The sequence below is a fragment of the Geotrypetes seraphini genome, chromosome 2 (genome assembly GCF_902459505.1).
Source record: "Geotrypetes seraphini chromosome 2, aGeoSer1.1, whole genome shotgun sequence".
NCBI classification, from domain to species: domain Eukaryota; kingdom Metazoa; phylum Chordata; class Amphibia; order Gymnophiona; family Dermophiidae; genus Geotrypetes; species Geotrypetes seraphini.
Window position 1 is genome coordinate 171757317 of NC_047085.1, and position 26027 is coordinate 171783343.

The 26027-nt window shown below is 44.3% G+C and overlaps 1 protein-coding gene across 15 annotated transcripts in view; it reads left to right on the forward strand.

Moving 5' to 3' along the window:
- The window catches only part of C2H18orf63 (chromosome 2 C18orf63 homolog), a 142654-nt gene extending 116827 nt beyond the window's left edge, over positions 1–25827 (forward strand). For all 15 annotated transcript variants that reach the window (XM_033934300.1, XM_033934299.1, XM_033934302.1 and 12 more), the window contains 2 exons: positions 8743–8832; positions 23041–25827. In XM_033934300.1, coding sequence (XP_033790191.1) covers positions 8743–8832; positions 23041–23163 — 213 coding nt within the window. In that variant the 3' untranslated portion in view covers positions 23164–25827. The remainder of the gene's footprint in view (positions 1–8742; positions 8833–23040) is intronic.
- Positions 25828–26027: the final 200 nt, after the last annotated feature.

Sequence of the window (26027 nt, forward strand, 5' to 3'; positions counted from 1 at the left end):
CTTACCTAGTTTAAAGCCCTGCGAAGCAGGCGGGCTAGTCGGTGTCCGAAGACATACTTACCTCTACTGGTCAGATGGAGTCCATCTGGTCCCTGAAGTCCCTGTAGTGCCTCTCCATGGTTCAGGAATCCGAAGTTCATATCCCGGCACCATCCCTGTAACCACTCGTTAGTCCTCAGGATACGCTCGTCCCTGGCTATCCCCTTGCCTCTAACTGGGAGGATAGAGGAGAAGACCACCTGCGCTCCGGTCTGCTTCAGCCTCTCGCCCAGGGCTCTAAAGTCTCTGGTGATGTTCTCCGGGGTGTTCCTTGCAGTGTCGTTTGTCCCCACATGGACAAACGACATCGTTTCTATTCTACCACGGACACCATACATATAGAGTTTGTATGTTCTAACTGTGTTTGTAACTGTTTCCTTCATGCACCCCAGTTCATAATGTTATTACATTACATGAGTACTCACATATGCTGAACTAGGAACACAGGTTCCATTCTGAACCGGGAAAAAACTGCATGGAGTTTCTTTTCAACCTGAGTTTCCACATATTGAGTTGTTTAAAATCAATACTGAAACTTTTGGATGCCACTTATTCCAACAGATCTTCCTTTTCAGTTTACAAGATTGCAAATTCCAGTGAGACTTGCATTCTCTATCACAATCAACAAATCACAGGGACAGACTATTACATACTGTGGAGTGGATTTAAGATCCCCCTGTTTTTCCCATGGACAACTCTATGTTGCTTGATCAAGGGTGGGTTCACCCAAGAATTTATATGTTCTTGCTCCTGGAGGTGAAACTAAAAATGTTGTTTATAATCAAGTTTTGTGTTAGTTGTATTGTATTCATTTTGTCAAATATTTCACATTATAATTTGAATATTGTACTTTTTATAAAGCTGTTAAAAAAATAATTTCATTCACCACTATAAAGTATCTTTATTTGAATCCATTTACAGTGTTATTGCTATAATTAAATACCCGTGCAACGCCGGGCCATCAGCTAGTACTTGAATAAGACAAGATTTTTGGGCCAAAAAAATGGACCAAAAATGGGTGCCTTATATTTGGGTCATCGCCCATCCTCCCCTCTCCCGGACTTGTTGCAGGCCTTCGGCGGGCCTGCCATATGGCCTGGTGGGGTAGGTGGGCCAAGATAGGAAGGATCCCTCCCATCTCCTGTTCCGGCTGACTGTGCCAATTTTTTTTACCTCCCCCCAGTACCTTTTTGAATCCCTAGTGGTCCAGCGGTGTACCGGGCAGGAGCAAGCTTTCCACACTCCTGCCCTGCACTGAGCCCCTCCCTGAATGGCCGCCTCAAGTTCTTATGGCCCAGTTCACGGGGCTGGAGCGAGCTTTTTCACTTATGCCCGGTGCTGAGCTGCTCGCTGAATAGCTGCCACAAGTTCTCATGAGTCCCATGAGAACTCTGGGCAGCCATTCAGCGATCGGCTCAGTGCCCAGCAGGAGCGTGAAGGCCTGAGACAGATAGCAGCCCACAGAGGTGAGGTGATTTTTGTCACACCTGATTGGCCAAGGCAGCTGTGGTATGTCACCCTCACCTCCTCATGCCGGGCCCAATTGCGCTGCAGGATCCAGACCGCTTTGGTCTTATGGCATGACTATTGAGCGCTCAAACTTAACTAGCCGGGGCTATTCTTCAGCTGTGATTCTTCAGCTGTGAGGGGAGGAAGGAAGGGTGCTGGATGAAGAGCTTGACAGGAGAGGAAGGAAGGGTGCTGGGTGCAGTGCATGACAGGGGAAGGGAGGAGGGAAGGGTGCTTGGTGCAGAGTCTGGCAGGGGAGGGGAGGAAGGAAGGGTGCTGGATGAAGAGCCTGACGGGGGAGGGGAGGAAGGAAGGGTGCTGGGTGCAGTGCCTGACAGGGGAGGGATGGAGGGAAGGGGGCTGGGTGCTAAGCTTTGCAGAGAGGGGCTGGGTGCAGTGCCTGACAGGGCAGGACACTCGAATATTAAGCCGCCTGACTTATATTCGAGTCAACCATTTTCCTCCTTTTTGGGGGGGGGAAGGGGGGTCTCGACTTATATTCAGATCAACTTATATTCGAGTAAATACAGTAAGAAAATGTCCCTGAAAACTGAGTCACAAGTAATGGACAGCAAAAAGAAATCCACAGTGGCTGCCTATGCAAAGGCTTGGAGATGTTATCAGGACTGGTGCCTCTTGAGACAGGTGGACCCGTCTGTTCCGTCGGTTCCTCATGTTCTGGAATTTCTGCAGGATGGCCAGAAGAAGGGCCTAGTGGTAGCTTCTCTCAGGGTGCAGGTTGCTGGGCTTCTTGTATGGGCCCTCCTTCTCTGAGGGGCTCTGTGGCATCTCATCCGGATGTAACCTGCTTTCTGTGGGACGCTCTGAGGCTTCGGCCTCCTTTGTGCCTTCCCTGACAAACTTGGAATCTTAACCTGGTTCTCTGCTCTCTGGCTCATCTGCCATATGAGCCTCTGGAGTAGGTGTCCCTTATGGATCTTACAATCAAGACAGTCTTTCTGGTGACCATTACCTCAGCTGTAGGGTTTCGGAGCTTCAGGCTCTCTCCTGTCAGGATCCTTTTCTGCGTATTACGGATTCCAGTTGCTGCTCACTGTTCCTTATTTTCTTCCAAAAGTGGTTTCCATTTTCCATGTGAATCAGGAAGTCCGGCTTCCTGTTTATGCTTCCTCCAGCTCGAGGAAACAGGACCAGGTACTGTGTTCCTTGGTCGTGCACAAGCTATTGTTGTGGTACCTGGAGGTCACAAACAAATTACGCATCTCTGACCATTTGTTCATTCTGGTGGGTCCTGCCTGCAAGGGTAGGCCAGCTTCTAAGGCCATCATTTCCAGATGGATCCATATGGCCATTTCCGCAGCTTACGTGGTGGCCGGAAAGAAGCCCCCCTTCGCGGAGCGGGCTGATTCTACCAGAGGTGTTTCATCCTCTTGGTCAGAATCATTGGCTGTCTCTTTGAACAAGATATGCAGGGCTGCTACCAGGTCCTCCTTGCATACATTCACCAAGTTTTACAGGATTGATGTTGCTTTTGGTGCCTCTGTTTGGCAGCAGGCTCATCAATCTCACCCTGATTCTCCAGGACTGCTCTGTCACATCCCACTGGTCCCGGAATAAAGTGGGATTGTACAAGAACGAAAGATTAGGTTCTTACCTTTGCTAATCTTCTTTCTTGTAAATCCACACTTTATTCAAGGAACCCGCCCTATAACTTGCTGATTCACCGATTGTCTATGTTTCCAAGTTCTGGTAAGCTGGATTTTTGTTTTCTGACTAGCCTTTATAAGAGTGCCATCAGAATGGGTTTCACAATTAAAGCCAGAATCAAATTTTTCCCAGCTACATCAGCAACCTTTATTAAGTCTTATCAGACCCTCAGCGCCACCACTCAGAACTCAAACTTCTAATAGTTCTAAGCTTTACATGTCAGCTCATCACTGGGTCTATTATTACTTTCTCTTAACTAGAGCTTAATATTATAACTTCCACTCTATTTATTATATACTCTTCATTTATCAGCGAATACTTAGCTTGAGCTTGTGATTAGATATTCTTGGCTAAAGATGTCAGCGCCATTTAGAGATGTCAAAGCCGACATGTTTTGCCTAAATCGCTTTTTCAAGGCTCCATCCCTATTCCCTACCGACAACCACTGTAACCGCTGTAGAGAATTGGCGGTTACAGTGGTTGTCGGTAGGGAATAGGGATGGAGCCTTGAAAAAGCGATTTAGGCGAAACATGTCGGCTTTGACATCCCTAAATGGCACTGACATCTTTAGCCAAGAATATCTAATCACAAGCTCAAGCTAAGTATTAGCTGATAAATGAAGAGTATATAATAAATAGAGTGGAAGTTATAATATTAAGCTCTAGTTAAGAGAAAGTAATAATAGACCCAGTGATGAGCTGACACGTAAAGCTTAGAATTATGGTGGCGCTGAGGGTCTGATAAGTCTTAATAAAGGTTGCTGATGTAGCTGGGAAAAATTTGATTCTGGCTTTAATTGTGAGTTTGAATGTTAAGCTACCTTGATTCTAAAATAGTGCATTTACTTGATTATCAGAATGGGTTTAGCACTTGGTTTTTGGGGGGGACCCTCAATGCAGGCTGTGTCTCCTTATAGCACTGTTTATGTTGTTCAAGTTTCTAATGTTTATTGACCCAGTTCTCTTATTTTTCATTATTGCTGTTTTTACATTCGTTGATATGAGCAGAATAGACTTACTTGTCGGGGGAGTATCCCCGTTCCCCTCTCTCTTGTTCTTATTCTTTACAGATGTTCATGGCTGCTTTAAGACTAACTGATTCCTAGAGGGCCAGTGATGAGGTAAGAGGTTTAAGTCTCTGAAATTTGAGGCTTCCTACAAAGTTCTGGCAAGTAGACAGAAGTAACCGACTGGTCCCAGAATAAAAGAGTGGAGTTACAAGAAAGAGGATTAGCAAAGGTAAGAACCTAATCTTTCGTTCCAAGCAAAAAAAAAAATCTATAAATGTTACTGAAAAAAAAGTTGTCAAAACACTATAAACAGCTGTGATATCTGCCTAAAAGATTGATTGCCTTTTCCTTTCTACAGTACCAGGACAACAAAGCAGATTGTAGACAGAGCTGTCAATAATATCAGTAGGCTAGAAAATATAAGCAGTTAAATAGATCAGAATGTGCAACATTGTTAATGTCAAAACAGACACTGAGTAAGCTGGTGTTCCTTTCTTTTACTGCTGAAAGGAAAAACAGCAGCCAATCTGTTATAAAATCTGCAGGTTACTTTACAGCAGTTGTCCTGCTGTTCCTGCAGTTCATGAATTATGGACCCTTACGTAGCTGAAACATGCTTGTTTCAGGCTATTGGAGTTGCATGTTTTCAATAAATTACTTGCTGATAAATTTATAGGCTCTCTCAGGTCTCTCGGCGTTACTGCTTGTCTTTCCAAGTTTCCAAGTTTATTAGTTTTTAATAACCCGATCATAAAATGAATATCTGACCGGTTTACAATAATATAATAATTAAATAAAAAGAATTTAATATAGAATAGAGAGAAATAAAAGAGTGAAAAGAGTAGATAGAGTGAACACGTATGACATTTACAGACAAACTGGAAAGTGAGGAAAAATGGGGAGGTGGGAAAAAGTTACATAATTATAGAAGAAAAAAAAAAGGGATATAGAGGGAAAAGGGGATGACACATAAGGGGTGGGGGTATAATAAAAAAAAAAAAAAAAAAATTAACTTTTTATTTTAAGATTAGGATTTATCGTACGCATCTTGAAAAAGGAAAGTTTTGAGATTGACCTTAAATTTTGGTAGTTGAAGTTCATCGCGAATATATTGGGGGAGAGAGTTCCATAGGGTGGGTGCTGTTATTGCGAAATTAGTTTTTCTAGTGTAGTAAGATTCTTTTAATGATGGTATATAAAGAAGTTTTTGATCTGTAGATCTTAAAGAACGAGGTGAACTTTGAGGTATTAATAATTTGTCAAGAAATGAAGGTAAGTGAGAGTTTTTAATTTTGAAAGAGAGGAGAATAATTTTATATGTTATACGGTGAGTGATCGGGAGCCAGTGAGCCTCCTTAAGGAGAGGAGTGACATGTTCGAATTTGCCTTTTTTATGAATTAATTTGATTGCTGTGTGTTGTATGAGTTGTAAGCGTCGAATTTCCTTTTGGGGCAGACCATTAAGAAGGGAATTACAATAGTCTAAATGTGAAATGACTAATGAGTGGATTAGAATATTAATTGAATCTGTATTTAGAATAGAACTGAGAGAGCGTATGATTCGTAATTTGAAGAAGCAGGTTTTAACAACAGAACTTATGTGGTCATGATAAGAAAGCGTACTATCGAAGATGACACCTAATAATTTTATTTGATTTTTCATGAGTATTGGGATAGATTTAATGTAGATGGTTCCTGGTAGTGATTCTGAAGTTTTAATCGGGAGAAGAAGACCACAGGATTTTTCGATATTAAGTGAAAGTTTGTTGGAATGGAGCCAATCACTTAGAATATCTAATTTGAGATTTAGATCTATAATGTCTGAAGGGTTTGATGTATTGATTGGATAGAGCAGCTGTATATCGTCAGCGTAGGCGAAAATTGAAAATCCTATTGATTGGGCTAGAGAGAGAAGAGGGGATAAGAAGATATTAAAAAGTAAAGGAGACAGAATTGAACCTTGGGGTACTCCGAAAGTTTGAGTTACCGAAGAAGAAGTTTGATTATTTGAAGAAACTATAAAGTTTCGGTTGTGAAAGTAGGATATGAACCATTGGAGAGCATGACCTGTGATATTACAATCCGAAAGTCTAGCCAAAAGTAGGGAATGATCAATGGTATCGAAGGCTGCTGATAAGTCCAGAGAAATTAATATAACAGATTTTAGGTGATCATGAAAGTATTGTATGGTTGTAGTAAGACCAAGTAGTGATAGTTCAGTGGAATGAGAGGTGCGAAAACCGGTTTGATATGGATGCAGGGCATGAGTTTGGTCAAAAAATTCTGAGAGTTGGGAATGAATAATTTTTTCAGTAAGTTTGGAAATTAATGGTAAGTTAGCAATAGGACGGTAGTTTTTAGGAAGGGAGGGATCTGTATTATATTGTTTGAGTTTTGGAAAAACTAAAGATGTTTTCCATGCGATAGGAACAGAGCATTCCGAGAAAGATTTGGAAATCATTTCTCGTAGGAAGGGACCAAAGAAAGAAAAATGTTTTTTAAGCAATAGTGGGGGAATGCATTCCATAAAATTGTTAGGGGAGTTAATAGTTTGAAGAATAGTGTGAAGATGAGTTAATGAAGGGACTTTGAAATTGGAAAAAGTACTAAAAGATAGAGAAGTAAGATTATCGTTAGTTGGGGATAAGAACGTAGGTAGAGAAGGTCCTAGATTTGTTCTAATTGTTTTGACTTTGGAATCAAAAAAATTGGAAAGTTGATCAGCTGATGGTAAGGTTGATTCGGGAGGGGAGAGTTTTTTTTTTGAATATTTTGATAGGGACTGAGCTATGCGAAAGAGTGTGGATGTATTTCGGGTAGAAGAAATGAGTTTGGAATAATAATCTTTTTTTGTCTGCTGAATAGTTATTTTATAATGAAGGGCTTTTTCTCTGTAAGATAGAAAATGATTGTTATGACGAGTTTTGCGCCATTTGTTTTCGGCAGAACGGACCTGTCGACGTAGAAGGATCAAATTATCATTAAACCAGGGTTGGCTTTTTTTTTTTTTTGAAGGCAGGATTGTGAGTTGGTTTATTTTGTATAGATAATTTGGGCGCAAGTAAGTCTAATAGAAGTTGCTGAGTTTGTTTCTTTCTCCTTTTTTTAATCTCTTATGAGCACTCCAGTCTAGCTCCCCTCCCGGAATGTGCCATTTTTTCTAACATCTAGTTGTGTGATTTCACTGTGGTTAGTTTTTTTACCTACTGGCCCAAGTAGTGCAGTGATATACCAAGGTGATGCTGACACAGGTACTTATAAATTGTGCTTGTTGAGTTTTGGGCCTTAACACAGCATCCCTAGCTATGCTATCTGTCAAAGTAAGACATCTAGGGTCTTAATGGCAGTGAAGTAAACAGAACTGTTAGGTGTTTTTTTTTGGTGCAACTAAATCTAGTCCAAGTGCTTTTAGTGCCTGAGGGGAAACTCTTGATGAACTAGACCCTTTGGTTCCTAATAACATAATTTGAAAATAAATTCCTTCACACACTTAGAAGTTTGCCTAAACCCATTTCAGTTCTCTACCAATACTTTCGGGGCTCTGTTTCCTTCCATCCTAAATATAAAGACAAATGGGAACAGGATTTGGGATGTTCCTTTTCGGAGAGGGAATGGACTCAACTTTGCATTGGAGTGGGTAAGGCCTCCTCTTGTGTTCTTATCCAGGAGAATGCATACAAGGTGTTTACTAGGTGGTATTATACACCAGCTCGGTTGCATAAAATGTATCCTGGGACTTCTGCATTGTGCTGGAGGTGTGGGGTGGCTCTGGGAACTTTTTTTCATGTTTGGGATTGTATTCCTTTGCAGATTTTTTGGAAACGTGTGGTTGGTTGTTTGTCACAATTGTTACAACTTGTGCTCCTGTTAGTACCTAAGGAATGTTTATTGGGCTTCAACAATGTGTGTGAATATACTTGGCAAACTAAACTCCGTTGTTGGGATTTGGCAGCGGCTAAATGTCTAATTGCCAGTCATTGGAAGAGATCCGAGGCACCAGCTATCTTGGAATGGTCTCTGAAGTTTCATCATATGTGTACCATGGAACTTTCTATTGCCAAGCGGCATGGGCACTACTTTTCATCTATTCGCACTTGGACTGTCATTATGGACAAGGTTGATAGTTTACTGGGGATGCTGGGGACTAGGGGGGATTGATGGTATGGGGATGACTACCTGAAGGAACAACAGGGAGTTGTCCACATAGGATGTTTCAGTTCATTGAGGTGGGGTGGGGGGACTAGAGTTTCATTGGAGGGGATATCTATTCTTTGTATGGTACTTTGTTATTGCTTTTTTGTGATTTCTGTTTGCGATGTTCTTCTGTTTTGCTACATACTGTGGAGTTTGATTGTCATTGATATCCACAATTTTGCTTGTATACTTTCAAAATTCTAATAAAAGTTTTTTCAAGTCAAAAAAAAAAAGAAAATAAATTCCTTCAGAACTTAGCTTGCTTTTAAGTCTTCTTCAATTCTTGATACACATAAATAATGTATTTTTGATTTCTTGACAGGAAGAAGGGTGCAAGACAAAATTCAAGAAATCCAAAGCCAAACCTGCCATTCAGGATGTGGATATAGAAAATTATGCAAAGAATAATCAGGTGAGATTTTTAAATGATTACCTCATTTTAGTTTGCTTTACTGCCTATATTGGAGTTAATTCTTCAAAGAATTCACTAACATTTACTCATGATTGTGTACATAAATTATTAGACTAATGACCTATACACATATAAATGCCAAAATTCTGCCTCAGCGCTATTCTGTAGAAACACACATCTCATATAGGCATCCTTTTATGAAACTTCAATAGCAGTTTCTAAGTTTCTAGCGTGGGGAACCGCGCTGAATGGCCCACGCTGCTCCCAACACTCATTGAGTTCCTATGAGCGTCAGGAGGAGCGTGGGCCATTCAGCGCGGCTACCCAAGCTAGAAACTTCTATCGCAGTTTCATAAAAGAGGGGGATAGTATATATTTGTTTATAGTTCCCCACTAGGGTTCAAATTGAGGAAACTTCTGGATCTAGATACACAGGTGAAGTCTAGGCAAAACATGGGCAGGGCTCAAATTTATGTGCAGCAGCAAAAGATGGCTGGTAGAAACCTGAATGATGGTAAGTCAAGCCAAATGAAAAAAAAAACAGCTAGTGTTTTGGTTTCAATGCTGCTTATATGATTCAGTGGAGGCATTATCCTTGAAGATAGAGATGAAACCCTTCATGGGAGTGGGTTTCTGAAAGCTTGAATAGAAGTGTTTGTGAACAGTGGATTTAAAACCAGCAGTTATCTGTCATCCTTTTTAGTTAAAAACTAAAAAGGGGTTTCTGTCTGTCGTTTATCAGACTGCAGGAGAATTGTGTCCAATTTGTGAAAGTCACATGGCTGAGTGTACAGTGAGGTTGGTTTAACACCTTATGCAAATTATGCCCTAGAGTCCCTCCTCAAATTCATCTCTGAGCTATCCATCTCACACAAACATGTGACCATCCTGGGAGACTCCAACTTCCCAGACTACCCCAACACCTCAGGAATGAAACATAAAAACATAGAGTATGATGGCAGAAAAGGGCCGACGGCCCAACAAGTCTGCGCACTCAAGAACCCTCCCTCCTCGAGAATCCATCTTTTAAGCATTCCTCTGGAGCGACCCCACCAGACGGTCCCATTGTTCCTTGAAGTAGAGCGTAGTACTGGCCTCAACTACCTGATCAATTACCCTTTCGGTGAAGAAGTATTTCCTGGTGTCCCCATGAAATATTCCCCCCCCCCCTAAGTTTTAGCGGGTGCCTTCTTGTCACCGTGGGACCCATAGGATAAAAGATTTCTTCCTCCACCTCAATGCGGCCCGTGACGTATTTGAATGTTTCTATCATGTCCCCCCTTTCTCTGCGCTCTTCGAGAGAATATAAGTTCAGACATTCTTCATATGGGAGATCCTTGAGTCCTGAAACCATCCTAGTGGCCATTCACTGAATCGACTCCATTCTCTTCACATCTTTTTGATAATGTGGCCTCCAAAACTTAACACAGTACTCCAGGTGAGGTCTCACCATGGATTTGTATAACGGCAGTATAACTTCAGGCTTTTGGCTGATAAAGCTTCTTCTAATGCATCCCAGCATTTGTCTAGCCTTTGCTGATGCTTTCTCCACCTGATTGGCAACTTTCATATCATCCCGGATGATTACTTCCAAGTCCCGTTCTGCTGCAGTTCTTGTTAGGTTTTCACCATTCAGGGTGTACGTTCTGCATGGATTTCCGTTACCAAGGTGCATTACCTTACATTTTACAATTCAGTTGCCAAGTACTGGACCATTGTTCTAGTAAAAGTAGGTCCTATTCCATGGTGTCGGGCATGGTTGCGCCGTTAGGTTCTGCCGAACTGCCCACAACGTTGCATAGTTTAGCATCATCAGCGAATAATATAATTTTGCCTCGAAGTCCCTGAGGCAGATCCCTTACAAAGATATTGAATAGTATTGGGCCCAAGACCGAGCCCTGCGGTACTCCAATGGTCACTTCCAACGTGTTTGAGGGAGTACCGTTCACCATTACCCTTTGAAGTCTGCAGCTAAGCCAGTCTTCTACCCATGCTGTTAGTGTTTCTCCAAGGCCCATCGCGTTCATCTTGTTCAATAACCTCCGGTGTGGGACACTATCAAAAGCCTTACTGAAGTCTAAATACACGATGTCCAGGGACTCTCCCTTATCCAGTTTTTTGTCACCCAGTCAAAGAAGTTTATCAGATTGGATTGACAAGACCTTCCCTTAGTAAAGCCATGCTGGTGGGGATCCCTTAGTCTTTCGTCATCCAGAAACGTGTCCAATCTGTTTTTGATCAATGTTTCCATAAGTTTACATACTATTGATGTGAGACTCACCAGTCTGTAATTTTCGGCCTCTGACCTGTATCCCTTTTTATGGAGCGGAATAACATTGGCAGTTTTCCAGTCCAAGGGAACTTTTCCCTTGCTTAGGGAAAGATTAAAAAGCTCAGTTAACGGTTCTGCTAGGACATCTCTCAATTCCCGAAGCACTCTGGGGTGTAGATTATTTGGGCCCATAGCTTTGCTCACTTTTGAGCTTTGATAGCTCATGGTAGACATTGCCCTTGGTAAATGCAAAGTCCCGGAATGGGTCCTCCAAGCACCCTCTTGTCTGTAGCTGAGGTCCAGATCCTGACGCTTTGCGGGTAAAGACTGAGCAGAAGTAGTTATTGAGTAGTTCTGCTTTGTCTACATCCGAGTCCACAAAGTTACCATCAGGTTTTTTTAGGCGCACAATACCACTTGAGTTCTTCTTCCTGTCGCTAATGTACTTAAAAAATGATTTATCCCCTTTTTTAACCTGTCTTGCTATATTTTCCTCCATATGGAGTTTAGCCTCCCTGACTGCCGTCTTAACATTTCTAGATTTTACCAGATAGGTTTCTTTAGCTTCCAGCCTTTGCGATTGTTTGTAGGTTATGAATGCTTTCTTCTTTTGCTTTACTAGTTCCGAGATCTCCGCAGAGAACCAATGTGGTCTATTTTTTCTGCGCCTTTTGCTTGCGTTTTTTATGTAAATGTTGGTTGCTTCTTGCAGGGTGGATTTCAGGGCCAACCATAGTACCTCCACACTGTCCGTCGTGCTCTGGTTTTGCAGCGCTTTGTAGACATAGTCCCCCATGCACTGAAAGTCAGTTCTTTAAAATTTAGGACCTTAGTCGAGGTATTTGACCTAGTGGTTCCTTTCTTTAGGTGGAACCACACCGTGTTGTGGTCACTGGAAGCCAAAGCTTCTCCCACCGATACCTCTGTGAGCAGCAGGTCCAGGATCGCCTGATCCCTGGTGGGTTCAAACACCATCTGTTTGAGGTGTGCTCCTCATATGGAGGTTAGTAGCCTCTTGCTGCCGCTGGTTGTGGCGGAAAGTTTGTTCCAGTCCACATCAGGCATATTGAAGTCTCCCAACAGCATTGTCTCCTCGCAGTGTGATGGTCTCAATGTCTTCAATTAGTTCTTGGTCTGCATCGTCCTTTTGTCTTGGTGGTCTATACACAACACCAAGATACAGGCATTTGTTGTTGCCCCTGGCAAGGTTCACCCAGAGGGAGTCTCCTGTATACTTTGTCTGTGATTTTAGTAACTTTGATGTCCTCTCTAATGTATAGAGCTACTCCTCCTCCTGATTTGCCCTGTCTGTCGTGACAGAGTAAGTTATATCCTGGTATAACCATATCCCATCCGTGGGACTTCAAGAACCACGTTTCTGATATCGCCACCACATCAAGGTTGGCGTTTTTTATTTCTGTTTCCAGTTCCAGAATTTTATTGTCCAAGCTACGGGCATTAGCGTACATGGCTGTCCATTCTTTCTGTTTGCATGGAGTGTTTTCTGTCTTAGATAATGTCCTCCTCAATCATGCCTTTGCCGCTCTTAGTGTTGCCTGTGCCCCTTTCAATATCCCTATCAGTACTCGCACAATTACTTACCTCATGCTTCAAGATGGAGTTACTTACCCTACTAGTGTGAGAGTGGGTCCTCTCCCCCAGCTCACCTAATTTAAAGCTTTCCAGAGCAGGTGAGCTAGACGTCTTCCCAGGACGTTCTTCCCTCTTTTGGTTAGGTGTAGCCCATCTAGTCCCTGCAGTATTTCTCCGTGGTCCAAGAAGCCAAAGTTCATTTCTTTGCACCATCCCCGTAGCCATTCGTTTGTCCTCTGGATCCGTTCTTCTCTAGCTCTTCCCTTGTTTCTTACTGGTAGGATGGAGGAGAAAACCACCTGTGCTTCCATCTGCTTCAGCTTCTCCCCTAGGGTTCTAAAGTCTTCCAGTATCTTCTCTGGTGAGTTCCTGGCTGTGTCGTTTGTCCCAATGTGGATGAGGAGCATTGGGTAGTGGTCTTGGGGCTTGATAATTTTTCCTACGCAGGTGGTCACACCCCAGATCCTGGCTCCTGGTAGACAGCAGACCTCTCTTGATTATAGATCTGGTCTGCATACCGGTCCTTCGGTTCCCCGCAGAAGAGAGTCCCCATTGACAACCACTCTGTGCTTCTTGGGGGGGTGCTGATTTGTTGCTTCTTGAGTTGGGGTCGACTCGTGGATGTCCTTCTGAATATCCTCCTGAGTTCCTTTGGCGGGTCCTTCTTGTATGAGTTGAAATCTGTTGCTCAGGGTGATTTGTGGTGTCGGTGTGAAGTTGCTGTGGAAGAAGATCTCTTTTTTTCTTAAAGGACCCATGGCGACAAGAGGGCATCCATGGAAAATCAAGGATGAGAAATTTCATGGCGATATCAGAAAATACTTCTTCACCGAAAGGGTGGTTGATCACTGGAATAGTCTACCACAACAGGTAATTGAGGCCAGCAGCATGCAAGATTTTAAGAAAAGATGGGATAGGCATGTCGGATCTCTTCATGGAGGTAGATAGGGGGTGGGTCTTGGGGTGGGCAGACTGGATGGGCCGTGGCCCTTTTCTGCCGTCATTTCTATGTTTCTATGTATGAAGATAACGAAGAGGAGGACCACCTTCTGTGTTTGCTTGCAGAGGTGACTAGTTGCCAGGTGTCATCGTCTCAAGTCTCTTCTTGTACCCCAGTTGTTGCTTCCAATGCTGCAAACCTGGTCGGTGCGGGTGTCTCGAAGATGGACCTGTCTTCGTGCACTTGCTCGGAGTCTTCAGACAGTTCTTGGAGGATTTCATTGATGAACGCCTCGCTCTCCCGGATACTTCTTAGCCGCCGCACTTCTTCCCTCAGGCTCGTCAGTTCTTGCAGGATGTCTCCGTTGGGCTGTTGCTGGGTGTGTTCTGTCTGCACAGAGACCGATGTCTTCAGCTGGGGCTTAGCTTCGGTCTGCACAGAGACCTCCATCATCCATCGGGGGGGTCCTCTTCGGTCTGCATGGAGACTGTGGTCTTCATCTGGATCTCTTCGGCAGCTGGAGCGTTGATTTTGATTGCAATCTTAGTGCTTCTAGTCTTCCCTGCCATTCCTGAGCTTGTCTTTGGTAGTATGGCTGTGTGTTTCCGCTGGGCGCTGTCTATTGCTGGCTTTGTGTCTCTGCTGGTGTTTTCTGTCGCTAGCTGTGTGCTAGTTGGTCTGCCTTCTAGCTTTTTAGCTCAGTCTGCCTTCTAGCTTGTTTGTCTGCCTTCTAGCTTGTTTGTCTGCCTTCTAGCTTGTTTGTCTGCCTTCTAGCTTGTTTGTCTGCCTTCTAGCTTGTTTGTCTGCCTTCTAGCTTGTTTGTCAGCCTTCTAGCTTGTTAGTCGGCCTTCTAGCTTGTTAGCTCAGTCGGCCTTCTAGCTTGATAGTCTGCCTTCTAGCTTGTTAGTTCGGTTGTCTGCCTTCTAGCTTGGTAGTTCAGTTGTGTTAGCTATGTTCTTACCTTGCTGCCTCCCAGGTGTCTTTGAGCTGGTGACTCGGCCCTTCGCAAAGGCGCTCTCGCTAAGGCGAGCGTCTTTGCCGCGTGCCGAACGGCTACATGCCGTTGGCTCGCCTCCTTTTAAGGGGGAGCCCGGGTGCTGCCGCTGCCTCTGACGCGGTGGGGGTGGGCGGAGCTTCCTCTTGAAGCTTCCTCTCGCCACTACCTCAAGCTGCCTGCCTTCTCCCTTCTCTCTTGTGCCTCTCTTCCCACTTCTCCCTTGTGCCTCTCCCTCTCTTGCCTCTCCTTCACTTGCCGGCTCTCGTGGCTGAGTAGTGCTTCACGCTATGGCTCGCCTCCTTTTAAGGGGGAGCCCGGGTGCTGACGCTGCCTCTGATGCAGTGGGGGGTGGGCGGAGCTTCCTTTTGCCGCTACCCCAAGCTGCCTGCCTTTTCCCTTCTCTCTTGTACCTCTCTTCCCGCTTCTCCCTTGTGCCTCTCCCTCTCTTGCCTCTCCTTCACTTGCCTCCTCTCACATGCGGCTCTCGCGGCTGAGTAGTGCTTCGCGCTCCAGCTCGCCTCCTTTTAAGGGGGAGCCCGGGCGCTGACGCTACCTCTGACGTGGTGGGGGTGGGCAGAGCTTCCTCTCGCCGCTACCCCAAGCTGCCTGCCTTCTCCCTTCTCTCTTGTGCCTCTCTTCTCGCTTCTCCCTTGTGCCTCTCCCTCTCTTGCCTCTCCTTCACTTGCCTCCTCTCGCATGCTTCCTCTCCTCCCTCACCAACCTGGGATTCCACCAAGCTGTAACCACCCCCACACACTCAGCAGGCAACACCTTAGACTTAATCTTCACCCATGGGGACATGACTGCATAGCCTCAACAAACAATCTGCACCACTACACCTGTCCCATGGTCAGACCACCACCTCATTGAGTTCCAACTCCCAAATGAAACTACCCCAGCCCCGTTGAAAGGCCCTATCCCACCCAACGTCAAATCCCCAGCTCAGTGAACCCTACAGTCATGGCCACAGATTCGCAATCTAAACAAAACCTACACCCACTCTGAATTGACCTAGCAGCCACCACTTGGCACTCCAAAATCCAGTCCCTCTATGACAGCCTCGCTCAAACAAAAACAACACGAATAACCACCAACAAAACACCTGCCCTTTGATACACCAGCAACCTCCGATCCATAAAGAGATCACTGAGAAAAGCAGAAAGAACCTGAATCAAACACCCAAATTCAGAATCCAAAATTCACTGGGAAAACACAGCCACTACCTACAAAGCCACCATCCTAGAAGCAGAGAAAGCCTACTACTCTCATATCCTACAAAAAGTCCCAGCTAGATCCAAACAACTGTTCGCCCTTACAAACTAACTCTTCACCAACGCCCAAGGAAAAAACCAAAACAATCCAACTGAACTTGATAGTGAGGCTCTCTCGGATTTCTTCCAGTCCAAGGTACAAACCATCTGCAATAGTCTTGACAGCATCACCAGCACGAACCCCCCACCAGCATACCCCCAACCTAACCCCAATACTTCATCCTCTACCACCCTATCCCAATTTCACATGGCCACCCATACTGAAGTTCTCAAAACCCTGAGAGAACTCAAGCCCTCTGGCACCATCCTTGACCCCTGCCCATTCAGCCTCCTACTATCCAGAGAAGACACCATGGCAGAATCTATCCTCCCCATCATTAACTCCTCCCTCTCTACGGGGACAGTACCACTCATCTGGAAGTCGGCTATTATCAAACCCACACTCAAGAAACCCACCCTCAACCCCAACGAACCCTGCAACTACCGACCAGTCTCCAACCTCCCATTTGTCTCCAAACTCCTAGAATGAGTAGTGCTCTGCCGCTTACATCCTTTCAAAGAAGAACAAGTGGCCCTGTCTCCCGCACAATCTGGCTTCCGAAAAGGCCACAGCACAGAGTCGGTACTCCTGGATATCATAGATGACACTTGGTCAATACTCGACAAAGGCAGCGATGCCCTACTGGTCCTACTTGACCTCAGCGCTGCCTTTAGCACTGTCGACCATCATCTCTTATCTAGACTCTGTGACCTCGGAATCAAGGACTTAGCCCTCCAGTGGTTCACCTCCTTCCTTTACTAAAGAACCCAAACAGTAATACTAGGGCTGACCAAATCTAACCCCAAACCTATCAAATACGGTGTTGTCCAAGGCACCCTTCTATCCCCCCTCCTTTTTAACCTCTACATCAGAACTGTCCTAGATATAGCCCAGAAGTACAACATCAAAATTCACTCTTACACCAATAACATCCAGGTGCTCCTCCCACTAGGTGAAAACAAATCATCCCAACTCTACCTTTCTGACATGAAACCCTAGATGTCAAACAACAAACTACAGCTGAACGCCTCCAAAACCTAACTCTTATGGATTAGGAAAAAAGTACCAAATACACATGCCCAACTCTATCATGGGATTCCACCTCACTAACAACAGCAGATCAGGTACACAGCCTAGGAGTAACATTAGACGGCCACCTGTCCCTGTCCACCCACATATCTCAAATAGCCTCCACCTCCTTCTACTACCTCCGCCAACTGAGAAATCTCCAAAACTGACCTAGCCCAACTCCTCTACACCTATGTTTTCTCCAGGATGGATTACTGTAACTCCCTATTTAATGGAATGGCCAAAAAAGATCTCAAACACCTCCAGCGCGTACAAAATGCAGCAATCCGCCTCCTATACAACCTCAACTACCATGACCCTATCTCCACAGCCCTCAAACGCAGAGCACTGGCTCCCGATCAACCAACACTGTGCTTTCAAGGCCCTGGTGATAGCACATAAAAGAATTTACGCCACCACCCCAGCATACATAGGATCCAAGCTAACCCTGTACACCCCCATCCGTGTCCTCCGCTCTGAAAAGGAGAGACGTCTATGCATCCCCCCCAGGAAGGTCTCTCCTGTCAGAAACCATGCGCAAATGCTCCTACAGCCACTTCATCTCCCATCTCTGGAACCAACTCCCCCCACAAATCAGACTACAGAACTCTATGATGACCTTATGGAAAGCAGTACAGACCCTCCTCTTCAACTGAAATTCTAATTGCAAACTACCCCGTGACCCTCTTATATTCCCCCTCCTTTCTGCACTCTCTTGTACTTAAGTTGCTGTATAGTCTTTGAACTGTCCAAAATGTACTTAAGTTGCTGTATAGACTTGTATGTCCAAAATGAGGATGATAAGAAGAGCGTAGCACAGGAAATGAAAACAAAGACAAAAAAACACCAGGATTTAAACTGCATGTATACTAATGCAAGGAGCCTAAGGAACAAAATGGGAGAATTAGAAGTCATGGCCAAGAATGAGAACCTAGACATCATTGGGGTCTCTGAAACATGGTGACATGAAGAAAACAAATGGGACATAGTACTGCCAGGGTACAAACTCTATCGCGAAGACAGGTCAGGTCAGAAAGGAGGAAGAATAGCCCTATACATAAAGGATAACATACACTCAACCAGAGTGGACAAAGCGGCGCGACTGACAAATTGGAATTACTATGGGTTATAATACCAGGAAGAAATGGGCCCGAGATAAAGATGGGCCTGTACTATCGTCCACCTGGGCAATCCTAAGCGAGTGACGAAGAAATGAAAACCGAGATGATGCGAGAATGCAAAAGTGGTAACACGATTGTTATGGGAGACTTCAACTATCCCGGGATAGACTGGAGTCTTGGAAACTCTAAATGTGCTAGGGAGACCGGATTCCTGGAGGCTATACAGGACTGCTTCATGGAGCAGCTTGTCGGAGAACCGACGAGAGGTAATGCCACTCTTGACCTAATCCTCAATGGGCTAAGAGGACCTGCAAAGGAAGTGGAAGTAGTGAGACCGTTGGGAAACAGCGATCACAACATGATCAAGTTCAAAGTTGAAGTAGGGATATCGAAGGGGAAGAGAACCGCAGTGACAACTTTTAACTTTAAGAAAGGAAACTACAAAGCGATGAAAGTAATGGTAAGAAAGAAACTTAGGAAGAACTCAAAGAAATCTCAGACTATAGAGCAAGCCTGGTCATTATTCAAGGACACGGTGAGTGAAGCACAAAATCTGTACATCCCCAGATTTAGAAAAGGATGCAAAAAGAACCGAAGTAGAGACCCGGCGTGGATAACCAAAGAAGTGAAGAAAGCGATAGGTTATTATTCCGGAAATGGAAAAAAAGACAAAACCGGGGAGAACTGGAAAGAGCACAGAAAGCATCAAAAAGAATGTCACCATGTGGTTAGAAAAGCAAAAAGAGAATATGAAGAGAGGCTAGTCAGGGAAGCAAGAAATTTCAAACCGTTCTTCAGATATGTTAAAGGGAAGCAGCCGGCTAGGGGAGGAGGTGGGACTGCTGGATGACGGAGATAGAAAAGAAGTGGTGAAGGAGGAAAAAGAGGTGGCGGATAGACTAAACATGTTCTTTTCGTCAGTATTTACAAAGGAGGACACATCCAATGTGCCGGAACCTGAAAAAATCTTCACAGGAGATCAAGCAGAAAAATTAACATCAATGGAGGTAAGCCTCGAAGACATACATAGGCAGATAGATAGATTAAAAAATTACAAATCTCTGGGCCCGGATGGAATCCACCCTAGGGTTTTGAAGGAACTAAAGGAAGAAATAGCGGAACTACTACAGCAGGTTTGTAATAGAGAATGACACGGTGACGGTTTACCCGCGGCCACCGCATTTAAGCCGCGGGTCACCGCCGAAAACGGGGAAGAAAACTAGCAGTCGCTGCGGTGACGGGGACAAGGCCATTCACCGACCGCGGAAACGGTGAACAGGTTTGTCCCCGCGGGCCAATGTACCCCCTTCTAGGAACCGCTATTTCACCGTGCTCCTCATTTGTCATTTCAACCCTTCCCGACAATCGCAGCAGAAGGGTACCCAACCCCTCCTGCCGGTCCTCCCAATGGCCTCCCCTAAGATCGCCGGCAGGAGGGTACCCAACCCCTCCTGCTGGACCCCCCCCCCAACGAACCCTCCCACCCCGGAACCCCCTTAGTCTTACTTTTCAAGTTGGACCGGACAGCTCCTCGCTCGTCTGGCCAGCAGGCCTGCCTCCGTCCAAATGAGGCGGGCCCGCCCCTCCCCTCCCCTCCCCTGCCTCCCAATGGCCTCCCCTAAGATCGCCGGCAGGAGGGTACCCAACCCCTCCTGCTGGACCCCCCCCCCAACGAACCCTCCCACCCCGGAACCCCCTTAGTCTTACTTTTCAAGTTGGACCGGACAGCTCCTCGCTCGTCTGGCCAGCAGGCCTGCCTCCGTCCAAATGAGGTGGGCCCGCCCCTCCCCTCCCCTGCCTAACCCACAGGATCCTAGGGCCTGATTGGCCCAAGCACCTAAGGCCCCTCCTATAGCGGGAGTGGCTTTAGGTGCCTAGACCAATCAGGCCCTAGGATCCTGTGGGTTGGGCAGGGTAGGGGCGGGCCCGCCTCATTTGGACGGAGGCAGGCCTGCTGGCCAGACGAGCGAGGAGCTGTCCGGTCCAACTTGAAAAGTAAGACTAAGGGGGTTCCGGGGTGGGAGGGTTCGTTGGGGGGGGGGTCCAGCAGGAGGGGTTGGGTACCCTCCTGCCGGCGATCTTAGGGGAGGCCATTGGGAGGACCGGCAGGAGGGGTTGGGTACCCTTCTGCCGTGATCGCTGGGGGGAGGGGAGACTTGCAGCCGTAGCCGCGGTCACTATGCTAATCACGGCAGCATTTAAAGTACATGTCGTGTTTGTTTTTGCATTGCTAGCCCCAGGGGTGGTGGAAGATTAGTGATTGAAAAACTGTATGAAAAATAACTATTTTAAATTTAGTGATCAAAATGTGTCAGTTTTGAGAATTTTTATTAATTAATTTTTTCTCTGCGTGTTTTGTTTTTGTATAGTTATTAACTAATATTTAACTAAGTTTTAAAGTTTTAAAGAATGTTTCCTTTATACGTAAATAAAGAAAAGTGAATGGGATTGCAGTGGCGGTGACGGGGCGGTGAATGGGGTGGCAGTGGCGGTGACGGGGCGGTGAAGAGGATGGTGAGACGGGGACGGGGCGGTGACGGGGATGGTGAGACGGGGACGGGGCGGTGACGGGGATGGTGAGACGGGGACGGGGCGGTGACGGGGACCAATTTTTTCACCGTGTCATTCTCTAGTTTGTAACCTATTTCTGAATACAGGTGTGATCCCGGAGGATTGGAAGATAGCAAATGTTACGCCCATCTTTAAAAAAGGATCGAAAGGTGACCCGGGGGACTACAGACCGGTAAGTCTGACTTCAGTTCCGGGGAAGATGGCGGAAGCGCTGATAAAAAACAACATCGATGAGCATCTAGAAAGAAATAAACTGATGAAAACAAGCCAGCATGGCTTCTGCAAGGGAAGATTGTGCCTAATGAACTTATTGCACTTCTTCGAAGGAATTAACAAACAAATGGATACAGGGGACCCCATAGACATCGTATACTTAGATTTCCAAAAAGCCTTTGACAAGGTACCCCATGACCACCTACTACGGAAATTGAAGAACCATGGGGTGGAAGGAGATGTACATAGATGGATCAAAAATTGGTTGGCGGGTAGGAAGCAAAGGGTAAGGGTGACTGGAGGAAGGTCACGAGTGGTGTTCCGCAGGGGTCAGTGCTCGGACCGCTACTGTTCAATGTATTTATAAACGATCTAGAAACAGGGACGAAGTGCGAAGTAATAAAATTTGCAGACGACACCAAACTATTTAGTGGAGTTGGGACAAAAGAGGACTGTGAAGATCTACAAAGGGACCTGAACAAACTAGAAAAGCGGGCGACAAGATGGCAGAAGAAGTTTAATGTAGAGAAATGTAAAGTCTTGCATGTGGGAAACAGAAACCCAAAGTACAGCTACACGATGGGAGGGCTGGTAATGGGTGAAAGTACCCTAGAAAAGGACTTGGGGGTAATAGTGGACAAGACAATGAAGCTGTCAGCACAGTGCACAGCGGCCTCAAAGAAGGCAAATAGAATCCTAGGTATTATCAAGAAAGATATTACAGCCAGAACGAGAGGTTATCCTGCCGTTGTATCGGGCGATGGTGCGTCCGCATCTGGAGTACTGCGTCCAATATTGGTTGCCGTACCTTAAGAAGGATATGGCGTTACTCGAGAGGGTTCAGAAAAGAGCGACGCGATTGATAAAAAATATGGAAAACCTTTCATATGCTGAAAGACTAGAGAAACGGGCTTTTTCCCTGAAAAAGTGGAGACTTAGAGGGGACATGATAGAGACTTACAAGATCATGAAGGGCATAAAGAAAGTGCAGAGGGACAGATTCTTCAAACTTTCAAAAAATTAAAAAGGGACAGATTCAGAACCAATGCTAAGAAATTCTTCTACACCCAAAGGGTGGTGGACACGTGGAATGCACTTCCAGAGGGTGTGATAGGACAGAGCACGATACTGGGGTTCAAGAAAGGATTAGATAATTTCCTGAAGGAAAAAGGGATAGAAGGGTATAGATAGAGGAATACTACACAGGTCCTGGACCTGATGGGCCACCGTGTGAGGGGACTGCTGGGCATGATGGACCTTAAATGTTTTCCATTGTGAATGTTGGCTTGTAACCTGTTCTGAGCTACTGGGAGGACGGGATAGAAATCAAAATAAATAAATAGTGGAGAGAGAAGCCCAGGGAGTTGGAAAATGGTTCTGAAGAGGCTAGAATCTATGAATTTGCACTGCACAGAGTTATATTTGTGCTTTATACTCAATTGGGAGGTAGTTTCCTAGATGGGAAACTTTGTCGCTGGCTAACATAAAGCTAGTATGCTGTGTACCAGCATAGGTGTACCACTAGGAACACTTTTGAAGAAATGATTGTCAGCCCTTGGGAACAGGGAGCTCAGTGCAGAAGACCTTAGGAGCTGGAGTCAAGGCAAGCAGCCTTTGGAAGAAGTTCAGGGCAGAAAAATAGAGCCTGCGGAGGCACTTGGTGCCTGTAGGCTGAGAAGAGCAGAGGGAGCCCTGTTGAAGGCTGGTAACCGGGACCAGAGAGTCATTTTGATGTTTCAATTTTAACATGTTTGTTATACTTTCAGAGCAGGACAGATTTGTAGTTTGGGGAATCTCCCCACACCCTTCCTTCTTATGTGTTCCTATATAATAGGGTTATTGCCTGCTTTGGTACATACTGAAGAGGGCAGCAGAGCCCTTTGGAGAAGGAGTTGAAACTTTGAATAGATTCCTTCTGCACAGCTCACAAGCATAATGAGAATAACCTACTGTCCAGAATGACACACCTATCTACTAGAAAAGATGTTAGCAAGGTAACCTAATCTCTTTTTTCAAAACTGGTTTTGACCTACAGTAATTGTTATGCTAATTTTACTATTGGATTTGGTTTTCTGTTTTAACATGATATTGTTGACATAATTATATTATTGTTGTTTTACAGTTATCAAAGCTGAACAGTGTAACTCTACAGTACTGGCTAAAGCAGCATGGCATTTCTGTGAAGACCAGAGAGAAGAAAGAAAAACTTGTCTCCAAAATTATGCAGTTCATTAGGGAATCTTAATTAAATATTTTCTTGAGTATAAGACCCATGGTTCATGTAACTTGGAATTTACAGTGCAAGGTTTCAATTCTATTTATGAGCATCTGTTGTTATCTGCCTTGGAGTTATGTTAACGGCATGTGTATATTTTATATTTCCATTTTTTTCTGCTCTAGTTCATTATTACTATAGAGTATACATAAGGGAAATTTCATATTAACTCTAAATCTAAGTGAGAAAACTACTGATTCTGTTGAATGCATACTGTAGCTTAAGATACTTAGCTTTGTTTTTTCTACTCTGCAAATGGATCAGGTTTTTAGGATATCCACAATGAATTTTCATGAGAAAAGATCTAGATTAATTATATTTGGCGTAACCTTTGCAAGTATGAGTGATCACCATACTTGATATGCTACTTGACAGACTGGGGGCAACACTGATTTTCTGTGTTATTCTCACTAGATAATATAGTAGGGTTCAGGTCAAGACAAGTATAACTTAGGCCCCGATTCACTAAAGTCAGTGATCGTCGCTAAACCTGTTTTCACAGGTTTAGCGACGATCGCTGCTAACCGACCCAATTCACAAAACGACCCACCGCGTGTTTTTCTCCTTGATCGCCCATTTTCTGATCCAGCCATGCAAATTTGTAAAACCCCATGCAAAATAGCCAAGCAATTGATTCACTAACAAGTGAATCGGGTTTTATAATCCTAAAACCCAATTTCTGTAGACCTGTCGGTAACTATTACCAATCAAAAAAATGGGTATTTCAGATAATTCACACATTATTTTTATAAAAATTCCTTGCACATTCGTGTCACAATTTTATTTATAACTAATTATGTCGTTTGCACTCCTGTTTAAATTAACACCATTAATATGGTGTCCCACTTTAATACCAAATTCTCCCACATGAGAAATAAACTAGGAGGTTGAAGTATCATATAGATGCTGTAGTTCTCAGTTCATGGGATCTCTTATAACATGTATGTTATTTCAAATCCTCATCCCGGATAAGTGCGATTGTAATCATTTACTTCAAACCTCCTTCCCACCTTTTAAACTACACTTTATTTGTGTTTTTATCTAACTGAAGGTTAAATCTTTTTAATATTTTTTAATGTACTTTAATAAATGATTTAATTTTATTGTTGTATCAAAAACTAAAATCAAACTGGCCACAATTACACATAGACTGACTATAACTGACAAAAACTAACAGCTCATATTGTACTTATTTGAAAAGTCACTGAAAAAGAACAGCAACACTTATCTTAGTGGCTCTTTACCAGTGTCAACGTTGGTAAATTATCAATTTTTTGAAAATGACTCGGAGTCTAATAAAAACACCAAAACTACGTAGCGTAAGGGCCCTTTTACTAACCTGCATTAGGTGCAAATGTGTGCGTAATGCAGCAAAAATGTCTAACTCGGGATGCACATGTGTGCGGAGAGTGGGTGTTCCTGTGCAAACCAATTATTGTCCTGTAATGTACCTGCACTAACTGATTAGCACACAGATAACACAGAGGTCCTTACTGCCTCCTTAATAGGTGGCGGTAATTGCTCTAGTGGTAATTTTTAAAAATGACAGCCTTAGTGGATGGTCAATAATAGGAAAAATAGAAAACTGGGGGGGTTTACAGCCAGAGAAAAAACTGCTTTAATGCATGGGAAAGAGCCACATAAGGGCACACTTAAGGCTAATTTTTACCACAGTTTAGTAAAAAGACTTCTTAGTTTACAACTGTCCCAATCACTGTTCTAGAGGCTGACCAAATTTAAGCTTTGGTTTCATCGCTGGCACCAAAACTGGCCCAAAATCCACATCTGGCCTTGTTTCCATTTTGATAAAAAATGCCAGTGTTTGAAACTTTTACTTCTGTCCTGTGCCTCTCTTCATCCACCCACTCCCACGGAACATAAAAAGCCCCATTGGACCCACCTATAGTCTGCCACCACTGTCCCCCAAGACCCTCTGGTAGGCTGCCTGAAGACCTACTTTACCAGCATGGTGGTCTAGTGGCAAGTTGGGACAGAAGCAATTCCAATTTCACTCCTGCTCATCCCATGAGTGCAGTCAAGTGACAGCTGTGACCTCCCGCTGCACATAGGTTGGGCATGAGCAACTGTGAATCACTCCTTCCCTAACTTGCCACTGGCCCACCAAGGCAGTAAGATAGGTTCAGGAGTGACCTGTGGGTGGGTGTGGGGGAGGGCTTCTTATGTTCCAAGGAGGAAGAGTTGAAGAAAGTGGGAGTGGGAATTCTTATGGTTGAGAGGGGTATGGTGTGGGAGAGAGAGAGTGAGATAGGGCTGGGCCAGGCGGGGCCGATTTTTGTTCAGCTTTTGCTGAAACCAAGCAACAAATTTTGGCCAAAAAAATAAAAAGGTTTTTTGTGCATCTAATCAACCCCCATGCCTCCTACACACACATATATACACTTGCACATTCAAATACAGAATACAAATTATACCTATAAGCTCTCCCCTTGCATCTGGTTTTGTAAAATAGTGATAATAAAAAATAAAGCTTGAAAAGTAAACTTCCTACTGTCCATAGATTCATATTGAAAACATTTAAATAATATGTCATGAAAGTGCCTATAAACATTCATTTATAGTTGCTTAGGAATCGCACAAAATTATAAGCAAATGAATGCAAAAACTTCATGACGGCAATATGTCCTTGAATTAAAGTCCATAAAACATGGTTTCTATATAACTAAGTTTTTAGGAGTACAAGATCCCCCTAACTGTTAACAGTACATGATGACAATAACACCACATATTTCATTTCTAGTCCTTAATGCAATAAAATAGGAATTTCTTTGCAGAAATGAGCTGCTATTCATTTAAACCATATACAAATATTTATG